Below are 25,483 nucleotides of genomic sequence, written 5' to 3'. Positions count from 1 at the left end.
CTAAAAATGAAAATGACAGATGGTCATATCGTACGATTGACAAAAACAATACTCTCTGGACGATAGAACATGTAACTTTAAACAGGTAAAGCCCATAACTAATTAATGTACAGGAAGATGTGGATTTGTATTGACTTTGTTGTAGGTTAACCTTATTCTGCTGTGGAATAACAGTAGTTATGATGTTCGAATTTCCTCAGAATAAAAATGTATCGTTGTTTGGTTTGGGAAATTTAAATCTAGTGTGTATATTGTAAACATTACTTTTTAATTTGGTAAAGGGTCTTTTTTGTTTGTTTTTGTTTATTTTTTTTTTAAATTAATAAAATATACACATGACATGATGATCTTTGAATGGGGAGGGGCAGAATGCCAGATGATAATCACAATCAATATTCACACTTTACAAAAGTAATAGGTCAAAAGCACGACGATTGTGCTATTTATTGATGGTACCAGAATCGGTCAGTTTGCCCTATCTATCTGTTTGCATGAGTCTGTTCGTGTTGTCTATGGTCACCATAATTTTTGTAAGCCAAGGGAGGCTTTATCTGTTCACCAATTATTTGATCGTCCTTTCGTAAATATTTTATGTCAAAATTAAGTTATAATATGTTGACGGTGCGACCATTAGGGTGAGCGCAGATACTTGTCCAGTTTTCATTTCGATCGGGCTCGTCAAACAGCACGTGACATTCGGTGCGTCTAAGACTCTGACGTCATATGACGTTGAATGCATGTTGCTTTACCAAATCGAAGCATGAATAGGGCTGATTTTAATGAAAAACTGTTTTATTGACTATTTTTCGACAGAAATTCATTAAATGAAGGCAAGTTTATTATTCGTTTAACCTTTGTTGTTAAAATTCTCGCGAGAACGTTGCTTTACCGTTTCTGCACGAAGTGATGCATTGTGGGTCCAAATTACTGCAGAAAAATTTTCTTTCGAATGAATGTGCAGTAGTCCGAATTTTCTCTTCGCCCAGGCATTGTCGTTAGAGCTCGCAGTGACGAGCGTCGCTTTGCAACGCTCGCTGCGCTCGCTGCACTGTATCATCTAATTTTAAGTCATAGTTGTTAATTAAAGATCTTGTGTATAGCCTAAGTATGTTTATTTGATAAAGAATTTCATAGATGTCAATTTTTCTTTAACTAAGATTTCTCTGAGCAAAAATTGATTGTTTTAATTTCGGTATCATAATTTCATAATTTCTTGGATAATTTGACAGAACAGTAAAGTTACAGATTATGTTTATATGAACAAATCTTTATCTTACAGATAAAAAAAAATCTTTTATTATTATGCTTCATTATATGTTGTTCACTTTCTTTGTACATGTATTTCAGAACAGATCTCTAAGATAGGATTAGGTGACAATGAGTGCCCTGACAATTCTAGCTGAAGAATGTGAGCTTCTGAATGATTCCAAATACAGATCTTACATCAGTCAGGTGGAGAAGGCACTGAAGAGCTTCGAGTACACCAGTGAGTGGGCAGATCTCATCTCTGCCTTGGGCAAACTTAACAAGGTGAGTATTATGTTAAGGATTATAGCTAGGCCTTATATGACACATTTAAAGAGGAAACTCAAAATATATAAAAAATTTCCAAAAATGGTTACTCTGTTCCTCCTGATGTAATGAAATTCAGTTCATTGGCAAACTTTTTATTTCTGCCATGATTTTTGCATTACAAAAGTATGTCGTCTTTTATTAAGGAATTACTGTATGAAATCTGAGTAAATCAGAATGTTAGTTTCTGGTCTATAATTTTGTAATAGAAGATTACCAGCATAAGATTTTTCAATGAACCATGATATATTATTGATCTACATTGTAGGTACTAGTGGGTCACACTAAATACCCAGTCATTCCAAAGAGGGTGACCATAGGAAAGAGGCTTGCACAATGTCTTCATCCTGCACTGCCCAGCGGTGTCCATCTCAAGGCCTTGGAAACTTACGACATCATTTTCAAATGTATAGGAACTCGGAGATTAGCACAGGACCTGTTTATATACAGTGCAGGGTTATTTCCCCTGCTGGGACATGCTGCTATGGGGGTAAAGCCTGTGTTACTGACCTTGTATGAGCGACACTTTGTGGCCCTGAAAAAGGATATCAAGCCCGGGTTAAATGGTCTTTTGCTGGGGCTACTGCCCGGGCTTGAGGAAGGATCAGAACTTCTTGATAGGTGAGACATGTTTTGTGTATAACACTATTTCTTATGTTATAAATTTCTTACTGAAAGTAGGCGTGAAAGTTTAATTACGTGTCCACCAAGTTTTAATCAAAGAGGAGTCTTGGAGCATTGTTTATTTATTTATCTAACTGATTAATGTGATTAATCTAGACACATCCTGTAAAACAATTAATACTTTAAAACTATATATTTTCAACAAATTTTTAGCAATTATCTATTTTGAGTCCCATTCATAACTTATTTTGAAATTTTCATAACTGAAGAAACATACATGTAATGTATACATGTGTATATGCTTACAAAAAAAAGTTCAAGGAGAGAACTACACTTAGATGTTTGTAAAGGTGCGCAACTATACTCTAACTTGTGGATATTTCTGGATTGCAAATAAAAGTTGCTCTACAGTATGTTTTATTTTCTTGTAGAACTATCTTACTGCTGGAGGATTTTTGTTCAGCTGCGGGGCCTGAGTATTTTTACACCTGTCTTTGGGAGTGTGTTAAGTCCTGCCCCAGTGTTCGCCTCCCTGCCATTACCTATCTACTGTACCACTATAACAAGAAACAAACCATGGAGGACCAGCTCTTTATGATGGGACTCAATATTGATCTCATGGTATTTATCCAAACCTTTACATATATGCAAACAAAAAGTAACTGAAAACAAAGTGATTATGAATAGGATAGGATTCTTCAGTCTGAATGAAATTGCAGATTTATTGAAAGTCTTACTTGTATATATTTTAAGCTAAGAACTTTATTGATACCTAAAATGTAACATATTATATACTTTTTTTTTTATTTTACTAAATAAATGTACATGTGATTAATTTTCCAGGGACTTTGTAAGACTTACAAAAACATATATTGTAATTTCAGGTGGAAGCATTATGTGGTGCTATACAGGACTCTAATGTCTTGGTACAGCGCAGTCTCCTAGACTTCATGATGCTAGCCTTTCCAATGCATAATGCTCAGCTTACAAAATCCGACATGTCCAAAATTGTCCTAGCTGTCGTAAACGTTGTCCTGCGGAGAGACATGTCACTCAATCGCCGACTTTACTCCTGGCTACTAGGATCCAATGTCACAAACATGGCTTCTCTGAACATTCCTCCCGAGTTCTCCAAACACCAGCAGTCCGGGGACAGTATCTCGACGTCCAGTGAGACAGACCTGGGCTACTTCTACACCTTCTCCAAGGAGCTGCTGATACAGGCGTTAAAACAGAAGCTGGCCGTTACTGAGGAGGAGGAGGGGGAGGGGCGGGAGGGGACAAAACTGGGGGTCCTTAGGCCATTCAGGATCCTGATGAGTTTACTAGACAAACCGGAGATAGGTAAGCTGATGATGAAGGTGTGATGAGAATTATGATTGTTAAATATTACTGTTTATGTGGGTATCAAATAAAGTTAAACCTCTTTATCTTGAAGTTAATGAGACCAAGAATATTTTTCAAATGATTTTGTGGATTTGAGATATATTGAGGTTAAAATGCATAAAGAAAAAATTGAGATTGGGACTTCAAAAGCAATCTGAAATATTCACAGTATTGAAATATCAGAATTCATCACTGTTCAGGATAACAAAGTTAACCTGTAGCTCTGATGGTGATTTACCAATCATTCCTTAACAGGAGTGTGTATTTGTAAGAAATAAAACCCACCTTCTCCTTGTTTTATCTGGAATCATTTGTGTTGTTTAATCATTTTATAGGTCCAGTAATCCTTGAGAGTGTTCTCCTATCTGTGTTCCGGTGTCTGTACAGGGAGAGTGGGAGTTACTCCAGGAAAAAACAGGAGAAGAAAGAGGGGACCATGTCCACCAAATCAGGAAGACTGGAGGAGGAGAGAGAGGAACGGACTCACAATGAGCTCATCAAGACCTGTAACCTGCTGTTTGGGGCCTTCGAGCCCTACTTCATCTGGGACTATGTGGCTCGAATGTTTGAGGCATCCTGTCAGAAGTGTGTGAGTTCTAGGAAGATCCGCCGTACAAACTCAGTACAGGAGAGCGATATACCGGCCCTCCCTGAGCTGTGTACACTCGTGGAGTATCTACTGGATGTTATCTCATTGGTCAGTTAAAATATATCATGCCAATCAATCCTTAATATGAAAAACATGGAGAAATACAAAAATTATAATGTGAATTACTTGTTATGTTGCCCCTACTTATAGTTCAATTTTATATGATATTGGTATGATTTTTCATAGTTTTCATGGGTAAGTTTGTTGCATGTTTTGATAACATTGATTTTAAATTTGATCCTTTTTTTGCATGTTAAACATGCAGGCTCTTCTATTTCATTATCTGATTCATCAATCTGACTATCTTCCATACATCATTTAGTAGGCTCATTAGTCAATATAGAAATAGACAGAGCATTTTTGTTTACTACCAACAAATGAAATTATACATATAGATTCTAAACCTTATGATTTTTACTTTTATTTGGATTTATAAAATGCTGTTTTTTGTGACAGGAGACATTTTTGGAGACCCAGACCGACCACTTGCCAGATTTACTGTTCAGAATCACCAACACCATGACGCTGTACTGCACCGACATCAGCGAGGGGGATATGTCATGTACCATACAGCTCTGCTCAAAATTACTCTCCAAAGTACAGCCCCCAATGAATGCTATAGATAATAAGCTTGATGAATCTGAGGTAAACACTCTTCTCTTCAACATGTTAAAGGAATATTTGGAAAAAAATTTTGGCGATGATTAAAAAAAAATTAGTAATGTGTATAGGGTACATAATATTATATAGTGCATTTAGTCATGTAATATAATTTTTGGCTCATCAACTGAAAGCATTAGTGAGCTTTCCTAGTCAATTTTTTTTTATTAATTGAAAAAATTGACTTCTACCAATATTGATTAAGATCCATAGGTTTGTTTATGCACTGTCAATTGAATATACATTTTGCAGGAAAATGAACTATATTTAAATTAATGTTCATTATTGTGATGTAAATTATATTTTAAGATTGTATCAGAATTCCCTGGTGAGGTAAACCTGCAGGACATCCAGAGGTTACAGGGGACACTAAAGACAGACAATGACGTGAAGGAGAATGGAGAGATAAATGATGGGGAACAGGGAGAAGACCCACAGACAGACCAACAAAGTGAAAACAAAGAGGCTAATAGAGAAACACTGGAGGATAGTACAGTACAGGACGCTGACCAATCAACAGGAGGTCAGCAGGGACCTCGCCATTGGACCGTGAAGCGTCAGGGGTCACGGTACCCTCTTAACATGATGCAGGCGTGTGTGGAATGTTATCAGAACTTCTTCCACGTTTACACAACGAAGAAGATCTTACAAAGTGAGGAGATTTCTCGTCAGTGTCTTGAGGGACTGGTGCTTCCTCAGGAGGCAGTGAGGAGTGAGGAGACAGATTCGGTGTTAGATACTGCCTCGGATTACAGCTATGAGGATAGTTTTCCTTCAGGTGTTGACCAATCAAATCGTCCAAAGCTAGTCACTGTGGACTCGTTAACAGAGGACGTGGTTACTACGTTTAAAAATGCCTGTAAACTTTTGTCAGAGTTTTCCAACTTTCCGATTTATTGTACAGATTTTCAGAAAGCAATGAAAAGGTCACAAAGTAATGGTATGTATTTTGACACTATAGACGACAAGCAGTACTAGTATTGAATTTTATAAAGAAATGTCACAATATTTAGAATAGCTAAGCAAAGCATGTAGAAGATTAAAATCTTGCTTACAATATAAAATAATGTGGATTTAACATCTTTTTCACTTTAAGTTATTTGCCATTTTGCCAAATAATTTTTAAATTTGATTAACAATTTAAAATTTTGTATAATACTTTAAAAAGCAGCTGAAGGAGAAGAGCTGCCCCCATGGCTACAGGATCTGATCACCTGTAATGTTGCCATAGAGAACTTTGAGATTCAGAGCGCGACCATCAGCATTATCCTGGAACTGATTCAGCTGACACGCTCCGTCGGTTCTGATGACACTGATCACTCAACTGTAGATCATTCTCCAACAGGAGGCACTGTGTCCGTGATGATTTTACCAGCACTGCTTCCAAAACATCTCAAGTATCTCAACAACAACACAGTCTTCTATAAGGTAAATCTCAAACTTGTTAATTATAACAGGGTTGGTATACATTTCCTGATGGTAAACTCTGTGTAGAACCAAAAAAGACACTCTTCCTTCAATGATTGAGAAATCGAAATTTATACAATTTATTCAATAAGTCTAAGTTTTAACCAGTATACATGTCTCAACAAAAAAGTTACAAAAGCAAAACTTTGCCTATAAAATATGTCATTTTTAGGGTCAATCTTTGCAAATCTCATTTTCTAAAACATTGGATTTTTTAAAGGTATTAGCCGAGATTTTGTGGGGATTTTTGGACAGTTCCTCCCCGCAGTATCACCAGCAGGCTGTCAGGATGTTCTACCTCCTTCATCAAGTCGCCCCGTCATCCTGGGTGTGTGAGGACGTGATTGGTCGATATTTTGTCTCGGACAATGAGGTAGGAGTAAACTGAATTTAATATGTAATTATGATTGTCAAGGATTTGATAATAATAAAGTGGCTTTGTGATGTTTTTTGTATACAAGGCATTAAGACTACTGGGCATGCACAAAAAAAGCATTAAGCAATATGATAGATAAAATATTTATTAGAAGGAGTTAGTAACTTAATTACTTGGCTGTTAATTAAATGCATTGGAAGAGGATGCAAAAAGTGGGTTTGTGTTGTATTTTAGGTGGTGAAGATTGAGGCCTTTAAGAGATTTGCCGTCCTGTGGCATTTGACCAGGAACATCAGAGACATTTCTACCCCCACTGGATCTCATAGGAAGTTTGACAGGTAAATGTGTGTGTGTTAGAACAGCTTGAATCATGTAGGGATACTTTATTTTTCTGAATGCATAAAATAAAATTTAATGAAGTCATTTTCATAAGAAAATGAAATCTAGAAAAGACTGAAAAACTATTAACAATTTTTGAATAATATTGAGGTTTGTGCTATAATTCAGTGATATATAATTTATATAAATGTTTAACATAAAACAGGTCAATCTTTTTGTTAATGGGCAGTTGTTCAGTAATTTAATAACATTCTTTATTTGCCAGGTCAATGTTTGTAGTACTGGACAGTTTGAGGGAGGAGAACAGTACAGTGAAGGCTGTGGCTACCACCTGGCTGACCCATCTCCTTCAGCGGGGGGACATAGGGAGGGTGCTGGACCCTATACTTCACATGTTACTGCACCCTGATACCGCCAGGTAAAAGAGGAGATCGTATAATAAGTGCTTGACTATTTTTATATATTACATGAACTTCATGTAATAGCCAACTTTTGTGTAAAACATGAGCCTAAAAACTCTTTCAATTGCAGAGTTACTGCCCTTAAGTGATGAATCTATAAAGCCAATACCAATGACCTTGACCTTTTTAATGAGCTTGTCATGCAAGTTGAAGTTCTATAATCATGATTACTCAAGCGCAATATTTTAATCCTTTTAATCATGTTAATGTAGGAGAGTTGCGCAAGGGGACCGAACTCAGACTAGGCAAATGCAAAAAAATATTAATATTAGAATTAAAGGCATCTATAATGAAAAAAGATTTCTTTTATATTAATAAACAATTTCTAAAAATTTAATATGTCATGAAAATACCATTTAATCATTTAACATGTTTAAGTAGCATTTTGTAGCATGAAATGGCATGTTTTAATTTAAGATTAATATTGATAAATTCACCTGTAATTGGAATTTTTTTCTGTGATACATAGTTGTTTGCCAACGACAATTTTTTAATATGTTTTTCTTCTATATTTAATAAATTCAAAACAGTATAATTCAAATAAAAAAATCATCCTCGCTTTAAGATACGATTAACCAAACTTTGAAAAAAAAGCTTTTATTGCTAAAATCTAGATTCTTTGTATATTCCCTCATATAATGTGGCTAAATACAAAATATATTTGTAAATTTTTTTTAATGAATATAATTGACTACTATTGCACTACCATAACATATGCAAGATTGAAATAAAAATTATAGCAAATATGTTTAAAAGACGCACTTAAAATGCATCATTTTCAATGGATGTCAATGCTCTTTTTACACTTTTTTTATAGGAATACAAATAATCCCCGTTACTAAAAATAGAAACAACTTACGACAAAATGTAAATCATATTTTAGGTCATTTGACCAAATCTTTATTTGTGTGGGTTACTTTTAAATTTTCTAAGATAATGCATCTGGACAATTTTTTTTCAATTTGCATGGTTTTCTCTGAGACAGGCACTTAAGTAATTTAACTTACCTGTTAAGCCACTTGCAATGTTTTAGGCATATTTCTTTCTAAAACAATGAAATTTGTGCATGTTGACTGAGAAAAAAAGGTTGAGTCTAATTAATATTAAATGTTTCAAATTATTTCTTATATATAGGATATCCATTCAGCATGTTAACATCCACACACCTCGTAAAGTTCATTTATCAGAATCATCTGAGGAGGGATCAGAAGCCCAGATCTATGCCATCAGCAGTGAGGGAGGGAACATCATCTACCATGTGTCTAACGAGGGTCGTAAAATCACGGGGAGAAATGCAGAGAACCTGAAGCAGCTAGCCCTAGTAATGGGGGAACATGGATCCACTTCACTAACCCCACATGAAGAAGAACTGCACTTCGATCGAGTCAGACCCGATGATTTAAATCTACAGATAAATCCATGGGGATCCGAGAACTCGTTGGATAAGTTTGACGGATTTGATCATTCAACTCCCACTCAGGCTAATCTTACCACTGCCAAAAGGTTGGATAAAGAAACTTGTGTTAAGGAAGGTATCTTTTTTGGTGATGAAGGTGAGGAAATTAAAGATGAGGATAAGGGAGATAACCCACAATCACAAGTGAAGGGAGATAATCCAACTTCACAGGAAATAGTTGAATGGGTGCTGGACTGGATCTTGAATCAAGTGATGGAACAAACCAATGCAGAACAGAACAAACAGAAAGCTCTGGAGAGAACAGCAAGTGTGACAAGTAGTGAAGTACAGGACCATGATATTCTGAACAGTATAGAGAGGAGAGGTCTGGATATAGACTCTCCCACAGGAAGTGAGCTGGATATGTCCAAAGCCACTCAGAGGGAGGACAGGGTCAACACAGACATACACACTCTACACATGCACATGCTTCTGTACACACAAAAGTATGATGGTAAAAGGACATTGTATGCCCTGGAAATGCTAAAGTCCATGTTGGCTGCCTGTCCAAGGCTTATTGTGACAGCATTAGTTACTACCAGTATTAGCTCAGTCCGAACACGACAACTGGCCAAATTACAAACTCTATTGGCCAGGCACAGAAAGTCTATTTTTGGGAAGAACTTCTTTGGAGACCTTCCTTCAGAAGTGTTATCTAGTTATAGAAGTAATATGTTCATAGAAATAATGATATCTGTGTGTTTGTACTTTATCCGAAGTTATTTTCCAAATTTAATGATGAGTAAGTTGTCCACAGAGGAACTGAATTGTAACAAAGAGGTTCAAATCGTAGCCACTGAGGTCCTGTCTTGTCTTTTGTCTGAGTTAATTACCATCATGAAGGAGAGTGGGAAGAGTCTTATGTCATACATCAAAGACCTACTGGGTAGATGTAAACTTCAGAAAGCTATTCTATACTCTTGTCTGGCCTCTGTCTATAACTGCAGAAAGAAGAGTGCCGGTGGGAGTTCATCTAATATCACAGAAGCCATTATTCAATTTAACGAGGAGAATCTTGACCCATCTTCCAATGAAACATTCCAAATAAAGTTACTCAGTTTGCTACTGGTAATGATTATGCTAGAACACAATGCCCAGAAAACCCAAAGTGAAAGTGAAAATACTGCTCCACAACCCCAGGAGTGGGAAAAACAAAAAGTGAATTTTCACCAATCACTGATGAATGTTAAATTCACTGTTGGACAGCCTGTAGTTCAGCAACAAATGTTGCTTTCATGTGTTCTCAGTGCCTTAAAACAGCAACATATGGCTCACATGCACAGACACTGGGTGGCTATGGTAACCTCCAGTCTGCCCTATATGGGTAAATCCTTGTGCAGTATTGTGCTGACTGTGACATCACAGCTGTGTAGGAATTTAGAGATTCTGTCTGTACAGTACAGTCCTGAGGAACAGAACTCTCAGCAGAGGTAAATTTAAATGCTTACAATAAAGGATACGATTATTTTTATAAATTAAAAAAAAATATTTATAACTGGTAAGGCGAATTTGAGTACAAAATGTAGAAATTTAGAATGAAGACAAACATTCGAGAGAGCTTCTCTGATCACTTTTGTCTGTTATCTGTCGCTCTGTCCATCCAATACTTAACTTTTCACATTTTCCAAAACAGCAAGGCCATGGAAGTTGTGCTGATATTGAAAATTTCCAATGTTCAGTCAAGCACAACCCCTTGAGCAAGTAAGGGACCATATTACTGGGGCAATTTTTATGGGAATAGGGGGGGGACCTTTTAAATTTTCTCAAAAAGACAACAGGACCAAGATAACTCATGTAAGCCATGTGGCCTCTGGGCCACATGATATTGTTATTATACAGAAAAGCACCTACTGGAAAGGTTCAATATGGACATTATTTTATTTGAGGCATCTGTATCTTCTTTTTTAGTATTATTTGCAATAATACAATAATACATGTATTACATGTGTTTTATGTGACATTTGTTTAATAATTCCAATCTTCATTTTATCTATTGATTTCCTGTGTTTTGATTGGACGAGAACACGTTTAAGAAAATTTTTACACATCGATAAAATTTTCAATCTGACAGAACTACTTTCTTGACCAAGCTTCTGGGCTTTCGTATAAACAATGAAAGCAGTTAAATTTCTGTCCTGTTTTAGCTATATTATGAATACAAGAAACTTAAAATTTAATTTCATAAAATAAAACTGGCGACAAACGACTATAAACAGCTGACAGACACCATGAAAACGACGCCACTGTCGGATCACGGGTGTGAATTTCAAAAATTGCTGATGTCATATTCTCCATGTTCATAATACGAAAAAAATCAGCTGTTTGTATCGTTGTGACAGGGAAAAGAAACGTACCTCAAATTCTTGCCTTATTAGCATCAAATTCATATTTACTTTCTATATTGTTCCCCATGATCAATCTTTGAACAAACCAGTGCAAATCGAAGGCGTCGTTGGTCTGCAACTTTCGCTGTGAGAGTTGTCGTTTATGTCAACATGGCCATGGTCAAGGACGAACTGTTCTGAAGTAAACTCGTAATTACGATATTTGTTGACTTAAACAACATTCGATAAGTCTTTATAAGTTTATTTATCGATTGTTTTGACAATTTAAGCTGAACTCTATCGAAATTCATCTCGATTACGTTCCTTTGCGGTAAAATGTATTCCTACGCCGTCCAAAAATAACGGATTGTATGGAGGCCCCAAGGAGAAATAATTTAAATATTGTTAAAAATTCGATATTGGAATTATACGAATTAAACGTTCTTTTTGAAAAATTTATCGATAAATTTTTCAAAAAGAACGTTTAATCCTATAATATTCATCATTTTTAATCACTTTCTTGATATAGTTAATGAAAAGACTGATTTCGACAGAAAGTTGTATTAGAATTAAAGTTAAATAAAAATGATAAACATGTACAAAACAAGATAAATAGAAATTTTGATGAGGAAATATTTTAGATATATTAAAAATCAGTTGCAAAATCCTTAGACAAAATCTTAAAAATATCTGATCTTTGTCCAATCAGGGAGAGAAATCAAGACAGAAAAAGGAAAAGATATAGGGAAAAAAATATTATCAAAGAAATCTATTTGAAAAGTTATTTACACAGGAAGAAAAAAATACCAAAATAGTAAAATACTTCAAACTATCATGATTACTCTGATATCAATGTAATCTGGGATACAAGATGAAGAGAGATAACGAATAGGAAGAAGGGGGTTTGAAAAATCACAATAAATAAAAGATGTCAAAAACTAATAGAAAAAAATTGCTTAGGAACTAAAATCCTGAACAAAACGAAAAGTTTAGATTTACTTTATAAAATTGATGGAAAGCACTCAAATTATGGAAAGTACACAATAATATATTAGTGTGTATTTTTTTTTACATCTTTTTTTAAGTTATAAATATGTTTAGGGATAGCCAGAGTTTCTCCCTGTGGACCACATTGTAACTATCCTAACTTACAGTATTTCATGTTTTAGTGATGTCCAGAGTTATCTCCCCGTGGACCACATTGTAACTATCCTGGAGGGACTGACTACCCTGTGTCACTACTGTCTGCTGGACAATGTGGCTCCTGTGTCTGTAGGGCTACAGTCCCCCTCCAGCACCACCGTCACCATGGAGAGCAGCAGTGCGGGGCAGATCCTGAACAATCTGATCAGTGTCTTCAACCCTTCCCCAAACAGCAGGGTAAGATGGAGGAATATTTGTATGAACTGAGAGCAATTGAAGGGTACATGTTTTATGAAGAATTAGTTGAGTGGCGTTTGATACAATTAACCAAGAAATGTGATATGAATTTTTAGATTAAATCACATGGTTTTGATTTCAAAACTACTTATGACTTGCCTACCCAAAGAAATGTTTAAACTTGAGATAATTTTTTTCTGTAGAATCAGTAAGGTTGTTGGTGCATGAAGCAAGTAACATGTATAATGTACTTAATATGATTATTCTGGTAATGAGGACTACCAAATCTCTTTACAGGAGGTAAGCCCAGCCCGTGATTTGTCCCCGGCTCCGGTGAGGGAGGCTCGTAACGGTCTACTGAGTATCATGCCGCGTATCATTGCCTGTATGGCCTCACTATGGAGAGCTGTCAATGTGGACGAGGACTCAAGCAAAGTACAGGAGAGTAACACATGGATCATGGGGAGACCAAAGGTTAGTTTTCTCTATCATTTTTCCTTATTCTCTTTTTCTCTCTCTCACTCTTTCTCTCTCTATATATATATTTCTCTCTCTCTCTCTCTGTATCTTTCTTTCTCTCCCTTAAGTTTAGGATAAGGGCCAAATGATGAGAACATCCTTGCGCACAAAGTATTGAGTAGCTATGGTAACTTGTTATCATGGTAACTCAATGTGGCGATAACTAAGGGAAACTTAGAAATTATCATGTGGATAATTTCTGGGTATCTGATTGGCCCCATTTTATTTTCCTTAAACAATACTCTTTAATCAATAAATGTAGATAAAAAGGAAAGTGATATAAAAATCTCCAGAACAAGAAAACTTACACTAAACTTTCAAATATATTCTGTAGCCTTAAATGTTGCTCACAGAATACTTTCTGTGTCATATTTCAGGTAATTCGACAGTGTGTGCTGAATTTCTTGAGCCCGCTTTCTTTACCCCATGGGGCTCACCTTCTGGGGGCTGTGGGTGTGGCTTGGAATGATCGTCGGAAGAAAGGGTCACCTTCAAACAAGAAGGTACACAAGAGAATCTCTCTATTACATGTAAACCTATAACTTAAAAAACAATGTATGGTAATGTTCATTATACTGAAAAATATTGCTAATGTGATCTCAAAAATGGCCGATTTATTCTAATTAAAGATTTTCTCTTTTAACAGAGCACTGCTTGTGAGGATCAGCTCTTGTTGGTGGACTTGATAAGTGCAATAAAAGTTCTACCTACTGACACACTGGTACAGACAATAAACAAAGTGTTAAGACAACCACCACAAACTGAGATTAGCAAAAGCAAGGTATATGACTGTATAATATAAAACAGAGTGCAATTTTTTCTGAGTCTCCTCATGTGTCAAAGTCTTAATGTTGACCTATTTTATCTCCTTTTACAGAAGAGTATTCCTTTGGAGGTGAACATGCTGCAGTTCTTTTATTCCTATGTACAGCAGACTCCGGTGACCCAGTTAATGGACTCCTGGGGGTTTCTACTGACTTTATTGAGGGACGGGATGCAGCTTAACCTGTCCCCTCCTGGAAAATTTCTCTTATTACAGTGAGTACCTCTTATCATTCCAATTGTTAGTTCACTGTTCACTGTGCTTGTTATAACCAACTCTTCAATAGTCTACGTTCGGATTAACAAGAGTTATTTCCCTTTGCAGATCCATGAAACCTGCATAAGACACTGATTTCTCTCTATAGCATTTCCATCTTAATGGGGCCATTATCTAACGTAAATGTTTATAATGGCCGTTTCTTTGTTAGACCATTATGCTGTGTTATGGTAATATAGGAATGATATAAAACTGCCAAAAAGTGTTTAGGGGTTTTAATGATTTACATCCTGTGTACAAAGGATATAGTAAGAAAAATTTAGTAATGCAAAAAAAAAAAAAAGTAAATTTCAGAACTTGAAAATTTATCGTATGAAAATTGAAAACGAGAATTCAAATAATACAAGCCTGTATTGATTTTCCTGATCAGGATCCTATGTGAGTTTGTACAGAAGATCCCTCAGATAGAGGAGAAAAAGAACCAGAAGGAGTTACAGGAGCTGGCCCAGCGTCTCCTGGAGATGATCGGACTCATCGCGGGGTCTTCACTGGAGCAGACGACGTGGCTCAGGAGAAATCTGGCAGTCAAACATACACAGCAGATAGCAGGATCAGAGATTGATGACGAGTCAGGTATAATAATAATCTGTCTAATTTTTTTTTACATGTGTGAAACATAATTTTGTGGGTAACTTGCAGTATAAACAAAAGATTCAATGAATAAATATGTTAGCAAAATAATTCTTCATGGGAGACAAAGTGATGAATATGATTGTAATCTTGTGTGTTACAGAGACAGACCAGGAGATGATAGAGAGAAAGGTGGCAGATCCTAAACAGATCAGTGTCCTGGATTCTAAATATAGTGTACAGGCCTTGACCCTGCTGGCAGAGGTCAGTTACATGGAACAATATTTATAATATAAATTCATTGTCAGTTTCTGTCTTTACCATAAACCCTTCTTCACATTTACTCTCTGGCAATATGATTTGTGTACATATCAAAAGATTTCTTAAGTTATTTTTGACATATACTACAGGTGACGGCCCCTTTGTTGGATGTTATTTATAGCAGTGATGAAAAGGACAAAGTAGCACCTTTCTTGTCCACCATATTGTACAATGTCTTCCCATATCTCAGGAATCACAGGTAATGAAGCAGGATTCTGCAGCCTTGTTTCTTATGATTAATGATGCTTTAAAATCTGAATGTGCCAGTTATGCAGCATTATTTTATGAAGAATGAGGAAGGTTGAAGATGCTGAATTTTAAAGCTGCACACATTATGAGATGAAGGTCAGGAAAATGGGCCTAATGACTTGACCTTTAGTTCATTTTGTACCTTTATATTGGTATTTGTGACATTCTAAATTTCTCTTTTCCATCTAATTTACCAAATGATATCACAGATGTTTTTCTGATAAATGTGAAAATAAATGTTATATTTACATCCAGTTACTATTTACTTTAACAACATAACAGATTTTTTTTTTTAAAATGTAACCTAGCTTTCATAGGATTATTTTGGTTCCAGTTTTGTAATGAATTTATTTATCATGTATAAGTACATTCCTTTCAGTATACCCAACATTCCCAGTTTCCGGGCCTGTTCCCAGATCCTGTCTTCAGTCAGCGGGTACCAGTACACACGGAAAGCCTGGAGGAAGGAGGCGTTCGAGCTCCTGATGGAGCCCTGCTTCTTCCAGATGGATGTCCGATGTATTGGGTACTGGCGGTCAGTCGTGGACAACCTGATGACCCACGATAAAACAACATTTAAAGATCTCATGAGTGAGTGATTGTTTGGTGTGGTATCCAGATATGTGTTTGTGCTCTTTAGTGCTAGAGTGTTGAAGGGGTCTCTAGATGCTACAAGTAGAGATTTAGAAAGCAGACACATAAGCATCTTATAGAATTTTTTTGCAGAAAACTCAAAAGATCCATATAAATGTGCCCATCTGTATCTTTCATACTAAGACATAAATTTTAAAGTAAATCATTCTTCTGACATATATGCAATTTTATATTTAATAATAATAATGAAAATGGACTTCTTAACACAACTGTTGCATTGCTGAAAATTTGAATAAAAGACAAATTTACTATAAGGAAACAGTTTTTTAGAATGCTGATACATTATTTACACAATAAAAAAAAAGTCATATCGATCATTTATCAAAATGTATAACTTTGGTAAATTAGATACATTGTAAGTTACCTATAGCTGTTATATTTCTGCTACCTCCATGTCAGATAGCATAGCTTTAGTCTTAGTGATCCATAGTAAACGTACTCATTTAATGCAAATTTTTTATAGAAATGATTTCTGATGGAGGCCAGATATTTCCAAAATTGATTGGTATTTTGATTTGCATTCTGCTTTTCAATATGCAACTTTGCTTGTTCTTGTTTCTTGTTTTTTTTTTCTTAATGAAAAAGTTGTTTAATTTCCCAAATCTAAAAAAAAATCAACAGTTCATTTTTATAAATCCATATATGTGTCTGTTCAAAACTTTTAATTGGAGACTTCATGAAAAGGTTAGGGTAGCATTTTCTTAAAATTTATATAAATCATTATCAGAGATTTCATAAAAAGTTTGAAATTCAGAAACAAAGTGTTAGTAAGGTCAAAGTCAAGGTATAACAGTCTAATTATACAACTTTTTCACTGTTGAATTTCATGTTTCTTGGTCTTCATGTTTCATTTTATTTAAGTTTCCTCAATATGTAAAGTAAAGCAATGATTACTCTTAAAGGCATGCATGGCAGCTTTGCCAAGAAGGTATAACAAAAAATTATAAAGATTATGGTATTATAGCCCTTTTCTCTGCAGCTAAAATACATTATCTCTAAGAGTATTTTCAATTTATAACTGGTTACATCTTGTAATCAGTGATTCAGTATGTTGCATTAAAAGCAAAGTTAACAGTTAATTTATAAAATTTAAAATAAACCTGTTCCCTGAATACTGTTTTCATTGGACATTAAAAATCTCAGAAAAGGTTATTAAACATCTTAAAAGTAGGTTTCAAAGCTCCTGTTAGATTTATATGGTCGGTCACAAGGTGTATTTGGAGCCAGACAAATATTAGGTCTCGTAATGACAAAATTCTTTAAACATACAGTGCATGTTTTGATTAATTTTCTGTAGAGATCTCACATTATAGATAACCTTATTTTAAATACAGAATCTGTAAGATTTGTCATTTTGGAATCAAATATGGTGCCAACACATACTTCTTTCATGTGATGGATGGATCTGCCAAGTTCTGCTCATTTTGTTTGGAAATTAGGAAGGTAACTGTTTGGTTCCTGGTAGATTTGGTTCATTATTGTGTACACCAGATCACACAAGGTGCCAAAGAATTCCCACCTTTTTGAGGTTGTCTGTCTTTTTTATATTTTGAAGAGATGGATTTTCCTTGGAATAAAATGATACAGCTAGGACAATATCAGCTTGTACACATTCTGTGCCAAAAAATATCTTCTCTGAATTTTATGTAGTGGACTTGTTTGAAATTTCCTTTGGTTTGAAAGGGTTATAAGGAAATTGATTGGGACAAAACAGTACATGCCATTATACCAAAGCTTGTACACATTTTGTGCCAAAGAATTTTCCCCAGCTATGTAACAAGCTAGGCTCATTGTTGAAAATTCTTCCAAGAAGCTGACAGGATCAAAAGGATACAGCTTTGCCATTTTGAGCTTGTACACATTCTTTGCCAAAGGAATAATGTAAAAATTTTTTTTTACAAATTTTAAGCTGTGAAGTTGGGTGTTATATAAATATACACGTCTTTGTCATCAAATAGTCTTGATGTTGAGAGGATTTAATCAAGACACATATGGTGCCAAAAACATGCATAGATTATTAGTTTTTATCCCAGTAGTCATATTTAGAGGTTGTTTCAAGGTGGTTGACTTGCAGGTTTCTATGACACTTGACAGTCTTGAACATTCTGTCTCGTATCAATGCAACTGCCTAATTTAATCATCCATTGCTGAATGTTGATATTCTACTTTGAATTAGTGACTTGAGCATGGGAATTAGGAAGCATTCTAGAGACATTGTATTTGGAACAGTATGGTCAAGCCATTAAACTTTGACTGGACACACATTGTGCCAAAGCTAATGCCTAGTCTCAGTATTCTGACAGTCTGAAATAAATATCCAAGCTTTATCTCAACTCATAAAAGTACTTTGTGGATTATGTTTGTCTAAAATGGATGGCTTAAAAGGAACTTTACAAAACTGTGTTAGACCATACATTGAACTACGTTAGGTTAGATATACCAATATATCAATTAGTGATTTACAGGTTTAGATAATTACAGATCAGTTTCTTGAATCTAGAGTGGTAGGGTTGATGTTATTCAAACACATCTTTGGCATCAGTTGGTCTTGATATTCATAGAAATCAATGAACACATGGTGCCAAAAACTTGCAAAAACTTAATTTCAGCTCCAGATTCTCACTGGTGTCAGCCCATATCATAATGTACAATTGACCTGCAGATATCACGACACACAATGGCCTGGGACTTTTCAAGTTCCAGACACACACTGTGCCAAAGCAACTGTCAGGCAGATATTTTATTTCTTACCAACATATATCAATTTTGTATTTCAAAAGTGCTCCATCATTTGTCAGATATTATCAAGAAATTTGGCAGAATTATACAAAAAGGTATTTGGAACAGTAAGGGCCAGTCATTAAAGCATTATGAATGGACACTTATTGTGCCAAATAACCAGTAGTATAATAATCAGATGAAAATTTTACATTACATATACAATGTAGATATATTTTTGAATCATATTCTACAAACATTGCATTTGGAACAGAATGGTTCAGACTTTTAAAAGTTGTCTGGACACATATTGTGCCAAATATTCTATTTGTTTTATCAGCTTTAAATATTTTATTTATAAAACTGCGGTCTCAGCAAATATTGCTGTTTTTATTAATGTGAGTACCTAACTGTATTAACAACCTGAAAAATTCCCTAACGGTATTTATCATTGATCATGTAACTTCATTCTTTTTTTTCCAAAATTTTTATCCCCAAAAAGTACTAATCTAATTCATTCTCAATCAAAATGATATAAAAAAAAATTTCAAATAAAAACAATTTTCACTTTGAATTCAACTACATGTATTTGGCATGTTGCTAAGCCTTCTAATTTACAGTTGAATTAAATATTTGAATGGTAATTACCTCCCTTTTCTTCCTGTTCCTTATTTTTTTATCTGTAAGGAATGACTTCTGTGAGGAATCTGTAACTGTGTCCCATTATTTATACCCTGACCCTCAGAGTACTGGGGGTGATGACTTGAAGTACATCTTCTCCTTTACCTCATTAGTAAAGTGTCAGGTAATTTACAATCTCAACACCCTCATCAGGGCTAGTAACAGTTAGTAATTAAAGGTGTGTGAAGTAATTAAGGTATTTACACATTATATAACTATGTGATTAGTATAACTGTATTATGCATTAATTATTCTGCATTTTATATAAGTTAATTTATAATTTTATATAAGTTAATTTATAATTTTAAATAAGTTCATTTATAATTTTGATAATTAGAAAAAAAAATTGAGCAGTAGGTTGAAAAAATATGTGTAGAAAAAATATTTGATTTTGTTTAATTTTCTTAAAGTTGGATTTTAATTTCTATTTTTCCTAAATCATATGTAAGAAATACAACCCATGGGTTACACTTTTAAAAAGAAATACATTTATACAGTGCATTAATATTTACAAGCTAGCTTTAAAAAAATGTCAACATATCTTATAGAAGTAAAATATCAATTTGAAAGCTATGATAACTACATTGTATTAACTGAAGACACTTCTCAATATGACTTGATATGTTTATTAACTAATTCCTTCTGTTGCAGGTCGAGTAACATTCAACCAGTCTGGTTCACTGAACCTGTTCAGTTCTAAGGAGCAGGAATTAGAACAGCGAGCTCAGATGTTAAAGAGGCTGGCCTTCACTATCTTCTGTAGTGAGCCTGACCAGTATCAGAAATCCATGCCAGACATACAAGGTACTTCTCCATAAGTCTGCCCTCCCACCACCACCACAACCCCCATCCAACCTCCAAGAATTCTTGTACAGAATATAATTTGTTTAAAAACAGCACTTTAAAACTCTCTGAAAATTGTTTTGCATCATTGACTAGTTCAATACAACCAACTAACACCCTTATATGCCACACTCTGTGACTTTCTTTGGAGTATTTTGTGTGAATGTTTTTCAGAGCGTTTGGCGGAGTCCCTGCGGGTGCCTCACCAGGCCCCCTCCATTATGGCCCAGGTGTTCCTGTGTGTCAGGGTCCTGATTCTGAGGATGTCCTCCCACCAGCTGACCTCCCTGTGGCCCACGGTCATCACCGAGATGGTCTGTCTGTCTGTCATTTATACATTCATTTCTTTTTACTTAACTTCAACTGAAGATTAACAATAGTCATGTATTTAAATTAAAATCAGAAACACTTTAAAAATGTAGTCATTTATAAATATAAATCACAATTGATTATGAAAATGAAGGACAAAAAATTCAATTAAGGTTTTGAAATTATCTTTTAAGTAAGCATATTTTTAATTAAATACTGAATGTTTTGTAGGTTCATGTCTTCATGCAGATAGAGCAGGAACTGTCAAATGATACAGATGAATTTAAGTGAGTTTTCTCCCTTGTATTTTTGCTTGCATGATGTCGCTTTATTGGAAAAATATTAATCAGAAAAAATACAGAGGGAAAAAATTCCTGCATAATGGTCTTTGTCAAAGCACATGGAATGATTCCAACTATCCTCTCTCTTATGTACAACAGGAGTAGATTAAAACATCGTGAAAATAACAATTAAAAATTGGTGCAAACAGAACCTGAATTCATTTGCCCCTCCCTCTCTCTTATCAGTTCCAAAATTGATGGGAATGTTTTGGGTTTTTTTCTTTTTCTCACAGACTATACCTATGCCATATTTATACTTCTTTACAATGTGAGGATTTAGGGACTTTGTAGTGAAAAAAGTTCAGGGATTCATAAGGGGTTAAAGGTCAAAAGAACCTGGATGACTTCTTTTTAACTTAAAAAAAAAACGATGAAAAGATGACAGGAAATTCAAAAATGAGTGGGGGCACTGTGTTTCACAGATTATCATAATAGGATAGTGTCAAATATTTTAAATCTGTTTTCCCTATTTCCTTTAAGCAGTATGGAGTAAGTATTGCCATGACCTTTCACCTATATGAATCAATCTTTTAATATTGCTGTGATTCTTGCTAATCCATGGCAAACTTCCTGCTTATTGAACCTGCTGTAAAATATCTTTAGTCTCTTGTAATTCTATTTTTAAAAATCAGAAATAAAACTCAGCCATAAAAAAATTCAAGCCTTCGTAGGCCTTATGAATGAATGAATTTAACATAACATGAATTCACTTGTAATATTTATAAGAGACATTTTTAATGGAATGAAAATTTTTAACAAAGTTTTAACTGCATGCATGATCAGTGAATTATAAAGACACATAATGTATGTGACAAACTAGCACATTGATAAATGGTCACATAATTATGATTTTCACCAGATTTTTGTCACCATGTTGAATGCTTGTTTGTCTTTCTGGCAGCGTGTTTTTACGCAGCAAGAGCAGGTACGGTATTACAAGGACATCACTTTGTCTGTCTGTTTGTTGTATGCACTGCAACCTTTTTACAGACCCCAACGTTGATATCATTTGTTTTCAAATTGTAAACCATCATTTTTTTGGTAAGAAATAAGTTCCTTGCTTGTTTCAATCTTTTCGTTCCGTATTTTTCACAGTCGAATTTCATGTTTTTTAAATTGTTGCCCATTTAAATTTCTTTTGTTCATAGTTTTTATTTACAAAGTATTTTCAAAGATTAAAAAAACTTGATAATTATTGATAGAGGTGACAACATTATTCAAAGATTCAATTTTACTTTATTGAAAAAATAAATTAAAATCATACCAGTATTTAACAACACCCATTCACATAATTATCAAACTGAATATATCCACTTACTTCATAAGGTGCCACCAATGTAAATTTTAGACCCTAATTTTTCCTACACATCTCTATCATGAATGACTTCTAGACAGCAATCTCTTCATACCTGCATTTAATTTCTGCATTTTGGATTTTGTGTGATGTAATAAAGATTAACAAGTATGAAATCTAGAAGGCTGAGATCTTTATTAATAATTGATATTTATTGAAAAAATTAATCATCCAAGATTAACAAATCAGATAAGCTTAGTATAAAAATTTAGATGCTTGACTCTAAACATTTCTAAAACTTTTGACAGAAATATTAGTTTATTGCTGTTTTTTTTTAAGTGTGAGTTTTAGTTATAGCTCAGTGATAAATCTTGTAAATATGTAATGATGTTTTTAGTTACCATGCAGTAATTCAGTGGTGCTTCTTGAGTGGTTTGTAATAGTAGAGTTATACACTGTTTGTAGGTATATAGTGATTGATAATCTCACAGTGGAAATGGTTGTCGTCTTAATATATATATTTTGTAATTGTGATATACTTCATTTGATAAGACATATGAATTTTAAAAGTTATTTATCCATAAATTCGCAAAATTTTGATCATGTTAAGGATCTTAAACTTTTAACTATAAAACAATTGTTAATTAATAGAAACACTTTAGGACAGGTTACAATATATTTTAGATAATAATTTTTAAGTTAATATAATAAAAAAAAATGTAATTTGTATTTTTGAATAACTTAAGATGTTGCATCTGAACAATGTAGATAAGTTAAGATTAATGCTGCAGGATGCATGTGACATATGGATACTTCATATACATATTTATATCATTTATAACTGTTGATCCTACAGGACTCAGATTGCTAGGATCGCAGCCCTGGACTCGAGCTGGGCTCACCTCGGGAACGGATTGAATGCCCACAACAACCCTGCCTGGCTACAGCTGTATCTGAGTGTGTGTAAACTACTGGACCTGGCCCTAGCTCTCCCAGCAGATGTAGTCCCACAGTTCCAACTGTACGTCCTTAAACTGTAGTTAGAAATATGACTAGGTCATGAAAACAAAAAACTTTGATATATATTTTGGATCATTTTCAAGTGCAAAACTATAAGGTCCAAGAGATTTGGTTACCAAAATGAATTGATGAAAAATTGTTATTTGTTTTACAATCATATCTTTTTCCACATTTTGAGTTTTTAAATGACATATCTTGGTTGCATTTGGGTTCTTAATAACATTTTAAATGTGTTGACTTAAGAGAAAAGCTTTAACTTTTCATCACAAAAAATTTTAAATAACAAAAAAGGAGCTACCAGATACTACAGTAATTAATGTAAAATTCTGAAAATATAGCATGATAATCTGTTTTTCAGTTACATTAGTATTCATACAGATAGATCTTTAACTTTCAGTTACCGCTGGGCCTTCATCGGTGGGGTCGCTGCTGGGAATGATAATGGCGACAGTGATGGGGATGAGGAAGAGGAGCAGAAAGAGGAGAAAAAGAAGAAAAAAAAAAGGAGACCCAAGTTTGTCCCCCACATCATCCGCCTCACCAAGCTGATTAATGACAGGGTCAGTGGCGGGTCAAATTTTGTTCAATTATAATTCCTGTAGTTAAATGGGCATGTGTTGCACATATCACAGAACAATTATGAATGAATGCAATTATTTTTCACATATAAATCCTCACATGATACAAATGAGAGGGTCAAATATGTTATATATGCTTTGCTAAATCAATTTTCAAATCATATTGCAGCTATAAGCACTGATATTAAATCATATCTACATTGTAAATATATAGGATGCCAATATATGTTCTGATTTTATTTAGGTTGGAGGAGCTACCCCCATTATGAAGCAAACTCAAGGGAGACCACTTCTGACTCAGTCCTACTTGAAATCCCTGACAGAGTTACAGCCCTTCTTTAACACCCTCTGTCATTCTGGAGCCTCCGAGAGTGAATACACAATGGCAGGCAAGAAATCCAGCAAACAGGTGACCCATAATGGTGTAGATCAAGGTCATAAGAAGGGGATTCCCAAGTCAAAGTCTACTCCTGCCAAAATGGATAAACTCCAGCGGTCAGACGTCCAGCTGACCCAGCAGCAGAGAAGTAACAGACAGATTATAGAGGAACTCGTGGAGAGGGATTTCCTGGAGCCCTGCCCTCTACGCTAGGTCAAAGTCATGCTGCAGGGGTCACATGGAAGAAGCTGGTCCCCTTGACCAGTCAAAGAGAGGCAAGGGTATGAGGGACAGAGAGGATTTATCATGAACATTTCCCAGTGTGCTAAATGAAGGGCTGAGCAAAGGATGTTGGGAGGGGTTGGTGGGAGAGGAGTTGAAGAACAATACTTCCAATGTTAAAATTTTTTTTGGTTCTGTGAATCATGAATAAAAATTTAGACACTAGTGAATTTAAATGTTCTCGGTGAAGGAACATGATAAAATTACTATAAATGGAAATAATAGCTTTACAGTGCTTGTCATGGTGAAATAAATTCACTTTGCTATTTAGATTTGAACTCCATTAAATAAAGCTTTCTCTGTTTTGAAAACTATTTTTTTTTTAAACAAAACTATATTGAGTAATGAAAAGTTTATTTCATTTACATGTGCATGTTCAGCTTTACGTCTAGTCATTTTATGTTATGTGCAATTTATTGTTTAAAGCTTTATTTCTTTTAAAATTTTGCATGTTTTCATGCTTTGAGGATGACAAGTTCAACTCTGCATGTCTAAGGATTTTTGATTTTGTGAAATTGATTTACAATTATGTTGTTGCAGACTTATTTGATTTGCTTATACACATAGTTCCATTTAAAATAAACAAAATCTTATTTTATTTCTAAAAATTCCAAATGAATTGATTGTGTTTGTTTACAAGTGTGATTATATAAAATATTTGTGTTCATAAATATCCCATTACTGTTTCTGTAATATATTGTGATAAAAAGTTCTATTGTAATGTTACAAAACTTTGTGCTAAAAAGGTATAGACCTTAGATAAGTTGTATATTATTGTTATTGATAAGTTATATCTTATTTGGATGCATAAGGAATTAATTTAATATAACATATTTCGTACCCACTTGATTCCTATAAAACAGGGTTCGACACTAACGCTAGCCCGCTGGCCCGGGCCGGGACAACTGAATATTGAGGTCGGGCTACCAAAC

The 25,483-nt window shown here is 34.6% G+C and overlaps 1 protein-coding gene across 6 annotated transcripts; it reads left to right on the top strand.

The window, feature by feature from the left end:
* On the top strand, nt 1-25,472 carry LOC134242384 (protein dopey-1-like). 6 transcript variants are annotated; one of them, XM_062724452.1, is made up of 30 exons: nt 1-85; nt 1,348-1,530; nt 1,841-2,193; nt 2,628-2,817; nt 3,081-3,540; nt 3,918-4,279; nt 4,688-4,876; nt 5,201-5,831; nt 6,063-6,319; nt 6,579-6,731; nt 6,969-7,072; nt 7,339-7,491; nt 8,669-10,420; nt 12,484-12,694; nt 12,992-13,168; nt 13,591-13,716; nt 13,860-13,994; nt 14,091-14,251; nt 14,683-14,885; nt 15,046-15,146; nt 15,293-15,402; nt 15,832-16,043; nt 16,570-16,611; nt 20,157-20,309; nt 20,523-20,662; nt 20,889-20,944; nt 21,900-21,923; nt 23,149-23,313; nt 23,710-23,872; nt 24,135-25,472. In XM_062724452.1, the coding sequence occupies exons 2-30, from the start codon at nt 1,378-1,380 to the stop codon at nt 24,480-24,482; spliced, it is 7,284 nt and encodes a 2,427-aa protein (XP_062580436.1). In that variant the 5' UTR covers nt 1-85; nt 1,348-1,377; the 3' UTR covers nt 24,483-25,472. The 6 variants fall into 6 exon arrangements, with proteins under 6 accessions (XP_062580436.1, XP_062580438.1, XP_062580437.1 ...); XM_062724454.1 differs by lacking the exon at nt 16,570-16,611; XM_062724453.1 differs by lacking the exon at nt 21,900-21,923.
* The last annotated feature ends 11 nt before the right edge of the window (nt 25,473-25,483 follow it).

This window comes from Saccostrea cucullata, unplaced genomic scaffold, assembly GCF_032062105.1.
Source record: "Saccostrea cucullata isolate Sc308-1 unplaced genomic scaffold, CSIRO_AGI_Scuc_v1 ctg268, whole genome shotgun sequence".
Lineage (NCBI taxonomy): Eukaryota > Metazoa > Mollusca > Bivalvia > Ostreida > Ostreidae > Saccostrea > Saccostrea cuccullata.
Note: the sequence above shows the minus strand (reverse complement) of the source record. Positions and strands in the feature narration are given on the sequence as shown.